The 10,111-nt window shown below is 43.5% G+C and overlaps 1 protein-coding gene across 1 annotated transcript; it reads left to right on the forward strand.

The window, feature by feature from the left end:
- The first annotated feature begins 447 nt into the window (after window positions 1-447).
- SDE2 (SDE2 telomere maintenance homolog) lies at window positions 448-8,036 on the forward strand. Its single transcript, XM_081000255.1, has 7 exons — window positions 448-618; window positions 1,756-1,873; window positions 2,417-2,528; window positions 3,637-3,806; window positions 5,244-5,352; window positions 6,236-6,596; window positions 7,360-8,036. The coding sequence occupies exons 1-7, from the start codon at window positions 511-513 to the stop codon at window positions 7,573-7,575; spliced, it is 1,194 nt and encodes a 397-aa protein (XP_080856381.1). The 5' UTR covers window positions 448-510; the 3' UTR covers window positions 7,576-8,036.
- Window positions 8,037-10,111: the final 2,075 nt, after the last annotated feature.

Below are 10,111 nucleotides of genomic sequence, written 5' to 3' on the forward strand. Positions count from 1 at the left end.
CCCCTCATCGTGGTGGGAAAGCAGCGCGGATGCATTTCCACGCACCGCAGAGCGTGCAAAGCTTCTGGGTTATTGGAAATACTGTAAGTGCGGACAAAAGGCCGATGAGCGGAGAGGCAGCCAAGAGGGAACGAAAAACCAAGGCGGGCTGTATCCTGCTCTCGCTCCAAAGGGGTAAATCACTTGAAGCGCCGCCATGAAGCAGGAGTCGCTGCAAGCTCCCGCCGCCGCCTCCTGCTCCTTCCCCTGACAGCCTGCCAATTCCAACCCTGCCGCCCAGCCCCCACCCGCTTTATCTGCCTCCACCAGGCATCCCTCCCAGACCCACCCTCCGTGTCACGTGGGAGGGAAGGGGGCTGCCAGGAAACTCTGCTGCTGGCCAGGGAACTTCCAGTGCCCGACTTCCTTTTTGCGTCCATTACGTCACTGGTGCGCGCCGGCGGCCGCGAGTCTTTTCCGGGAAACCGAAGAAGCGACGTGTGGGAATGTGTTGCTTGAGGAAAGGCGAAAATGGCGTTGTGGGTGCGGGACCTGCTGGCTTCTGGAGCGCAGCCGGTACCTCTGCCGGCCGAAGATCGATCGGTTTGTGGTTTACTCCGCGCTCGTTGCCGGGTACAGGTAAAAAAAATGGGCTCGTGTGAAAGATGCGGGTGGGGCTTGGTCCCTGTGTGAGGGGCGGAATGAGATCCCTCGGGGTTGCTTGTGGTTGGGGGTGCGGGAGCTGAGGGCACCCCGCTGGAATTGTTAGACTGCCCTCGCCACCCTCAGTTAGCGTGATTAGTTGCTCGGGGTGGTGGTAGTTGTAGTCCCAAAAGTACCTGGAGGCAAGGGGCTACCCAACTTAGCTTGACATAATTCCCTTTTGCGTTAAAAGCTGGATAGGGGGCCAAGGAGGAGGGATTTGGTGCCTTTCCTTACGTAGCGAAAGCATCGTGCTTTCTCAGGTCGCACGGACATAACAGAATCTTGCACTTTCTTGACTAATTTAGAACTAGGGTTCATCCTAGCTGACACTCACCGAAAACAATGACTGTGAAGCCGTTGGGGAAAGTGAGAAAGTCCCTCAGTGGTGTTTTGGACAGACATTGTCAAGTACGGCATGGCAGTTAAGAGATTATTAATGGGGCTGATGTTAACTGATTTGGGAAATTTGAGGTGTACAGTATATATAATTCAACACATTCAAAGTAGATTTGTTTTCTGTTGTTGTTGTTGTTGTTGTTGTTTTGCCCCCTCCCAAGAGCTTGGGCAGGTAACAGCATTAAAAGTATAACAAAATGGTACATGATAAAAAGAAGACTAAAGTCCCCCTGTTAAATCCAAAGTCCTCTTGACCAAAGATAGATTTACAGCTCATTTAGAAAGTATACAGATTCTGGTGAATGGAGTTTCACAGTTCTGTGACTTGGAAGCATTTCTTATAAGCATTCATAGTTTCTTTCTTTTTGTCTTATCTATTACCATTCAGTTAACAGAATCTTTCCAAATTTTAATAGTGGCACTACCAATTTGTGACTCAGTAGGATGTGACTCATATTGTGTTCTGTGCTGCACATATTTGTATACATTTACTTCACCAAGTATTGGATCTTTACACAGAGAAGGAACCAGATCTCTTACCCATCTTTTCACCAGCATACAGTTTTAAATAACTTGATTGGAAAATAATCTAATTGCCAGTTACTACATATTAAACTGCTGTAGCATTTCAACCTACAGTATATGTTTAATTCTTTCTGACTTGTTTTTATTTAGGGTCTTCCTGAAGAACACTTCTATATAAAGTGTAATGGTCGACTTGTTAATTCTGAAGATGTGCTACACGAAGGAGCTGTTTACAGCCTGGAACCAAGACTGTGTGGTGGAAAAGGAGGTGGGTTCACGGTTGCAACTTTGTGCTAAATAATTAGAATACTGTGTAACTCTGAAAGTGGAAATTATAATATGTTTCTTTCATTGCAAGGAGCTTGTAAATGTAGCTATGAACCAAGCCTGGTTTCTCAAGCTTTCCCAGAATGAGCTGCTTTCTGCCAACCTTAAAGTGTTTAACCTTCCCTGTGTGTAACTGAGCTAAGAGTAATTCTATGCAAGCACAAAACATTTTCTTAACTACATAGATGCAAAATAAACTTAGTGAAAAATCCTTAACATAGATCTATCTTAAATTTCTGCATGTAGCAGTGGGAAGAAGACAAATATAAATACAAAAAGGTGAGATCACAGTCTTGATGAGCCTTTCCCAACCTGGTGTCAACCTGTTTCGGACTACACCTTCCATCAGCTTCAGCATCTGGTTGGAAAAGGCTGATTTTGAGTAGGCATCCTTGCAGTTTAACATTCCATTACCAAATAATCTTGCTATAGTGTTCTCTTATTCTTACCGTTATGCTGCTGACAGCTTGTAATTCCCTCCTAGGTTTTGGATCTATGCTCCGAGCACTTGGTGCTCAAATTGAGAAGACAACAAATCGAGAAGCTTGCAGAGATCTTAGTGGAAGGAGACTTCGAGATGTTAACCATGAAAAAGCGTGAGTCATTTATTTCTCACAGAAAATTCCTCTCCACAGAAATGTAGACTAGTAATTTTTTTTGCAGGCTAGTAGCTTTTGTGTGCTTATTTACAAGGTTGGTTAAAGCAGTTAGCCCCTTCAGACGCCCTTATTACATTATATATAAGGAGGTGAGCAACACATGTAGAATTGCAGAACAAATGCTTGGAGTGAGCCTGAGATAAGTATTGTGGGATTTTTATTTCTGCTGAAGTTTGATTGGTCTGGCTTGAACTTTGGTTTTAATTGTTAATTTTACATATTTCTGCTCTTGTGAAGGGCAAACTAGAAATATGCTACTTAAAATAACTTTCGTGGACAAGGCATGTATTTACCCTTCCTGGCTTTCTCTGCAGTAGTTAAACATCTGGAGGATTTTTATTTTCCTTTCTGGTGTCTCATTGACAGTGACCCCTGCCAAACCCCATCAATTAATAAAGACAAGAGTAATTTTTTATGTGTTTTGGAAGGAAGCACATGAAGATGTTTTCTTGTGTTTTGTAGGAATATGGTGTTTTTAACACTCACAGCTTTTCACGCAGCACATGGTTTAACTAGGGAACTCATTCCCAGTAGTGGCCACCAACTTGGATGACTTTGAATGAAGATTAGACAAACTCATGGAAGGCAAGGCTACTAGGCATGATGGCTGTGCTCTTCCCCCACAGTCGGAGGCAGCAATGCTTCTGAATAAAAGTTGCTGGAAACCACAGGAGGGAAAGAGTGCTCCTGTGCTTGAATCCTGCTTGCGGGTTTCTCACAAGCATCTGGTTGGCCACTGTGAGAACAGGATGGTGAACTACATGGACCATTGGCCTGATCTCCTTACATTCTTAATTGCAGGTGGGCAAACTCATGCCCAGCTTGCAGGCTTCCCACAGGTATCTGGCCAGCCACTGCAAGAACTGGGTGCCGGACTAGATAGCTGTTAGTCTGATCAGCAGACTAATCCTCTGTTCTGTTCCACCTGGAGCTTTTCCTCCCAGCAGTAGGCGGAAAGAGTGCTTGATCCGAAACTATCAAGCCAATGGCAGAATGGACACATGAAAGTGCATGTAGTGTCATGTGGTTTCTACTCTCTTAACAGAATGGCTGAATGGGTGAAGCAGCAAGCGGAACGTGAAGCGGACAAGGAGCAAAGGCGTGTGGAAAGACTGAAGCGTAAACTTGCGGAGCCGAAACACTTTTTCACGAACCCAGACTACCAGCAGCAATGTCACGAGATGGCAGAAAGGCTGGAGGATTCCGTTCTCAAAGGTAGCACAAAGAGCATCATTGGTCGTTATGCTGGATTACATATCTCAATTGGGCCCTTAATTAGTTGCAGCTAAATAGCCTGTCATTATGATGGTCTGGTGTTGAAGCGTGTGCCTGTGTGTTTGTGTATTTGCCTTGAATTTTCAAACTCTGGGGTGGACAGCTCTCTCCTTGAATAGAAAGTTTTCTTCCGTTATAGGTGGGACTATGATCCAAAGGTGTCTCTCACTCTGCTTACTGGATGCTCTTGTGGGCAGAAGAGAAAAGAGAATTGTCAGTGATTCTCCTCTTCTCCTGTAGCTTCCATTCTACATCCCTCACTGTCCCAGGGGAGGGGAAGGGTTTGCCCAACCCTCCAAAGCAGATTTTCAGCGGGTGGAATGTGGGGTTGCCGAAATGTGCCTCCTTCCTCTTCTGCCTGCATCAGCATCCAGTTTGTGGAGTTCTGCTGAAGGCAAGTCTAGGTCCGCTTTCCCGTCTCTGACCTCTCATGATCACTACCTTTCAGTGACTGAGCTGCTCTGTTACAGTGGCTCTGACCATGCAGGTATTGCCATGGTGTCCTCCTTGCTGTCACTGGATTAGCTGCTTCGGAATCATCGCGACTTGCAAGACTTAACCTGCAGGCATACAGAACAGTTTGTAGAACCTTATGAGTTTGAACTATGGGGTCTGTGAACAATCTAAGTGAAATTGAAACCTCTTATTTGTGGCAGTCCTCTGCGGGCCTTGGAATGGCACCTCGGCATGCAGATTGGTTCAATGATATCATTGCCTTGTGATGAAAACAACAGTGAATGCTCGTAAATATGAATAGGCTTGTTAAGATTTCGTTTTGGAAAATGGTTGTTGAAAATTAAATTCCTTGGTGTTTATTTTGATAGTTGGATTTCGATAAATTTTAAAAGGCTGCTGAGATAATTTAGTGGAACATTCCCCCCCCCCCATTACTCTGTGGAAGAGCAATAAAATGCAAAGCAAAGGGGATTTTCAAATTATTGATTTTGTTATATTTCTATCCCACCTTTTCTCCGAAGGATTCAAGGTACACAGTTCTCCCCCTCTCCATTTTATCATTGCAGCAACCTTCTGGGGCAGGTTAGGCTGAGAAATGGTATTTGGCCCAGCATCATCCAGTGAGATTAATGGTTCAGTGGGGATTTGAACCCTGGTCACCCAGGTTCAAATTCAACACTAACCACTATTGTTTGCTATCATCTGCACTGAGTACTGGTGATGCCTTAAATAACATTGCCAGAGCTGAAAAGTAAGCTAAATGAAACTCTGATTTAGTGGGAAATTAGAGATGAATAGAAATTGTGCTTTCATTCCTTAATTCTCATACCTGTTTTTTTATTATGTCATTGTCTGTGTTTGATTTGAAATGCCAGGGATTAAATGGAGAAGGAAGAGTTGACTGATTTTGCTCCTTTTCAGGCATGCAAGCGTCTTCTAGCACAATGGTCTCGCCAGAGAGCAGTGAGAGCCGGAAACGGCCAGCTGATTCTGAAAAGGGAGCCACGTCTGAGAAGAAGAAGTGCTTTTGGTGAGCATTACAGTTTGATCCTTCTAACTAGATGAGAAGGTGCGTGAATAAAGATTGTAAGGAAAAGGAACAGAATTGCTTCCTTTAAAAGGAAGCAGGTGGCCTTAAATACAGTGGCATGGATCCTAAGAACCATAAGCACTGATCTGCTCGTGAAATTAGGTTTCTCACTGCCTCTGCTTGCAAGTAATCCATTGGATCCAAATTAATAATCCTCTACAACAGCTCAGCACGTTGAACCCTTTAAGTTCACTGCAGAATGCAGCAGATAAACTAGAAGGCGGCTTATTATAGCAATATTCTGTGTAAGTATTCAAGATGGCAGAGCTCCATGGTTTCAGCAGAGTAATTGAATGAGCCCCTTGGAATTGGGTGGGAATAGTGTGTTGGAGGTTTTGTGCCTGTTTGGGCGCTTATGGTCTCCGATTTTCTACTCTACTTTTAGAAAGACTTGCCCTTTTGATACCATTACCGTGATTTTTGGTGACTTCTATGGAATTTTAGTACTGCAAGAGCTTCACTGGAATTGGTCTTGCATTAATTCCATTGGTAGGGCCGGCCCTACTTGGTTGCCTCAGGTGACAGATGTTGAGGAGGTAGTGAGTGGGTTTGTGTCCCATGCAGCCTATTCTTCACCCTGTAAGCTAGCCTGCTGCCTTCAGGTACAGTGAAGGATGCTGAAGTAAAATCCAGTTGCCAGTACCCTCAGCTTCTGTATATGAAATTGGGTAGGAAAATGTGTTCTTCATTGCCAGAACTTGTGTTCTTTTCATAGTTGTTGGGGCAAAAGGCTTTTGGGCAAATTGCCAAACCTCTGTGCTTTGCTGACGCTATTTGTAAAAACACACACTTTTAAAAAATGGATTTTCATTGATTGTGGTAGGTTGGGGGTGGAAGGCTTGGAGGACCCTGACAGTTCACAAGACAGCAGTAGCAGTGAAGATGACGACTCACCTGGCACATCAGGAAGTTGCACAGTGTCATCCGGCAACCATGTGAAGATGGTGGAAAGTACAGAACAGTGTCCCAACAGTTCTGAAGATTCTAGAAGCTGCTCTTCAGCCTCTGATGCAGCTGAGAATTTGCAAGAAGAAGGGAAGCGTGCTAGAAAGGACCTGCTAGAGGATCCACCTATCACTGAAGCTGCAGCTGTCGAGAAACATGAAACAGCCAGGACAACAAAGGACAGAGATCAGGCGCATGCCTCAGATACGCAGGAACTTGTGAGCCAGTTACAGAGCACAGTAAGTATGATGCTTATTATGTCTGACTAGAAGTTTATTTATATATAAATATATATATTGAAATGTAACTGAAATGCAGTTGAAATGCAACTTGCTACCATTCCCCATAGCTTACATTTTCACTCACAATGTGATGATTGCAATGTCACGTCTCATCCTTCCAGATACATTTTTGGGAGTGGGAGGGTAGGATGGTGGTGGCTATTGTTATTTATTTATTTATTTATTTATTTATTTATTTATTTATCAATCAGTCAGTCAATCAGTAGATTCTACTGACCTACACACACACACTCAGCTGGGCCCTGAGAAAAATGCTGTCCCATTTACTGGGCTGCTCTGGTCCATGGGGTCACGAAGAGTCAGACATGACTAAACGACTAAACAACAACAACAACTCTTAACCATAGATCGGGGTGGAGAAAGTGTGGCTCTCCAGAAGTTGCTGGGCTGCAACTCCCATTGGCTGGAGCTAACAACATCTGACAACATCATCTAGCAACATCTGGAGGGCCATAGGTTGCCCAACCCTGCCACGGAACCTCTTTGGTTAAATTGAAACATATATACAGGATTTTGGAGTCCTATAAGGATGCTCCTATAACTTAAACTCAACACGCACCGTGTTAGATGACTGCAATATCCCAGATTGAAAACATGTAGTTGTTTTTTCCTTTTCCTTTTTGCTGAAAAGCTTTTTGTCTCTTTGGGTATTCATGACACACGTTTAAAACACTGCCTGTTTCCCTTTGTTTTTTGTTAGGAGACTTCAACAATAGATCTTTTGGAATTCAACTCTGTTGCCGAACTGGAAGCCATAGGACTAGACAAGCTGAAGTTTGAGCTGACGGCTTTGGGACTGAAATGTGGGGGCACCCTGCAGGAAAGAGCAGCGCGGCTTTTCTCAGTGAGGGGTCTGCCGAGAGATCAGATAGATCCTGCTTTGTTTGCTAAGCCTTCAAAAGGGAAAAAGAAATAATTTTTAAAACTGTGTTTTTTTTATTTTTCAAGATTCTTCATATTCTGCTGTTTTTGTATAGTGATCTCTTTTCCAGGAAAGAAGAGGCAAATTTGTTCAATCTTTAAATACAGTTCTTATATGAGTAACTGGGGGGGGGGGGGAGCAAAAGTTTTTGCCTGCTGACTCATTGTTGCCTTCTTGATTTTTGTGCAAGTCCTGATAGCTTTTGCACAACAAGATCATAGCAAGATGCTATGTCTGTTTTTGTTTTTTTACGTTGAAGCCTGTTTGCTAAGAGTAGTGAGTGGCAAATGTTTTAAATGCTATAAAGTCGTTTAAAAATAAAAATAAAATTCTAAGAATGGCATTGGGTGATACAGAAGAAAATGAATGATAGGAAAGAAATGCTGTATGTGGTTGTATGAATAGTTAATAAAAGCCAAAGCTACGGACTGGGGGTTGAATCTTCTCAAACCTGATTTTGTCTTTGCGACTGGTGTTTTTAATGCAATACTTGTTGCAAGGATACCGACAAACATGTGAGAGCTGTTACTCATCAACCTGGGGCAGCGTGCCCTTCCAGGCAACATCTATTATAGCAGCAAGCCCATTTTGGGAACAAACATTGTTTAGATGTTTTTCACAAGCCAATGCTGAGGTTTGAGTTAACTGCTGACGAACACCAGATATGCCAAGGCCTACTAATTTCATAAATAAAACCTTAATTCATCTGTAAGTAGAAATAGGCAAAGTGGTGTACTTCCTTCTGTGAAAATTATCCATGGGCTAAATGACTTGCATAACCATAGCTTAACCGTTCATCCATTCTCCCTCCTCTAATCTCTTTTCTCTACCATTTATTTTAAGAAACACACAAGGAAGCTTCATCTACACCAATAAATCATATAAAATACAAGTGCATTTGCCATTTATTAATAGATTCCACTTACATCCTGCCTGCCTTCTACCAAACCCAAAGAGGTGGCCTCCTATCCAGGCACAGACCAACCCCTCCTTTTTATAATTATTGCCTTAGCTGGATAGGAAGTGATCTCTCACCTGCTGCCCATGCCACCTTTAATATAACACTTCTCACTTTTGCACTGCTCCAAACCCTTTCTATGGCCTCTGGAATTTCCTGGCTTTAAGCAAGGTTTCTTTCTAATGTTGTTAAAGTTCATGGCAGGTGCTAGGACTGTCACGAGAAGGGTTTCCCTCAAAAAAATGTCCTGATGCACAGCTTAAATCTAATGATATCTGCTGAAATCTGCATTTTGCACAGGTATAATCTAAAGACTTCCATTTTCATCCAGCAAGGCTGATATGAGGGGAAGAGGGGAGCCTCTGTATGCCTTGCTATATGGGAAACTACTTGTGTAAACAGGTACATTTCCTGCAGTTCCAGGGCTGGGACCTCCCATCAGGAGTTTGGGACCGCTGTCTACACTACTACTTTATTTGTAAAAGCTTAGACTGCCCAATTACAATTAATGATTAATTAATGATTGTCTTTACAGAGATGGACTCTGAGCAAAATTCCCCATTAGCTTTTCAGCACTCTAGCCAGCCAGCAATGAACCTCCAAAGAATGCCATGAAAATATATTTCTGTTACTGAAGTCTCGGGCTTGCAAGAGCCCTGCTGTCAAGTATAATGTTTAATTGAGTACTTTTGCTGAATATAGAGTGGGAAGGACTGAGAGGTGGTTTTCTATGGCGAAGAGGCCAGCTCTTTCCTCCCAGCCACTGCTAATAATGCAAGGATTATTATGCCCAGAGTGGTTACTTGCTCTGTGGGTGTGATTGGAAGCTGGATCGCTCCCTATCACTGTTTCCAGAGTCCCTGAAAATATTCATGTCCTCTTATTAGATCATTGGAAGGCAAGTTGTTTTTTAATTACCGGTAGTTTTTATTAAATATTCTTGTGTAACAAGACAAATAAATAAAAGTGTCTCCATTCTCAATTCAGAGTCTTTTTCACAGTCCATTTACATTCGGTATGAGACATTTGCATTGTGTGGTTTGGGAGGGGGATAATGATACTTCATTCTATTGTGTACTGTTTGTGCAGGGTTTTTGTGACAGCATCACATGGGTAGGTCATACACACACACACACACACACACACACACATGGTAAAGGGACCCCTGACCATTAGGTCCAGCCATGACCGACTCTGGGGTTGCGGTGCTCATCTCGTTTTATTGGCCATGTGGCCAGCATGACTAAGCTGCTTTTGGCGAACCAGAGCAGTGCACGGAAACGCCGTTTACCTTCCTGCCGGAGTGGTACCTATTTATCTACTTGCACTTTGACGTGCTTTTGAACTGCTAGGTTGGCAGGAGCAGGGACTGAGCAACGGGAGCTCACCCCGTTGTGGGGATTCGAACCGCTGACCTTCTGATCGGCAAGTCCTAGGCTCTGTGGTTTAACCCACAGTGCCACTCGGTTAGTTGTGTTCAGTTGGTTTCAGTGTGGTTTGTTTGTGAGTGGTGGGTGTTGTTGAGTCAGATTAGCCATATCGTTTGGTAGAAGGGGAAGAAGGCGAGTTCAA

Source organism: Podarcis pityusensis, assembly GCF_964106645.2.
Source record: "Podarcis pityusensis genome assembly, chromosome: 3".
Classification (NCBI taxonomy): domain Eukaryota; kingdom Metazoa; phylum Chordata; class Lepidosauria; order Squamata; family Lacertidae; genus Podarcis; species Podarcis pityusensis.

What these genes read in the sequence shown, in the direction of transcription:
- SDE2 (XM_081000255.1), top strand. Translation starts at nt 511, where the DNA reads ATGGCGTTGTGGGTGCGGGACCTGCTGGCTTCTGGAGCGCAGCCGGTA. An exon ending in GGAGGATTCCGTTCTCAAAG is followed by an intron (nt 3,807 to 5,243) that starts GTAGCACAAAGA and finishes GCTCCTTTTCAG; the next exon opens with GCATGCAAGCGTCTTCTAGC. An exon ending in TGAGCCAGTTACAGAGCACA is followed by an intron (nt 6,597 to 7,359) that starts GTAAGTATGATG and finishes GTTTTTTGTTAG; the next exon opens with GAGACTTCAACAATAGATCT.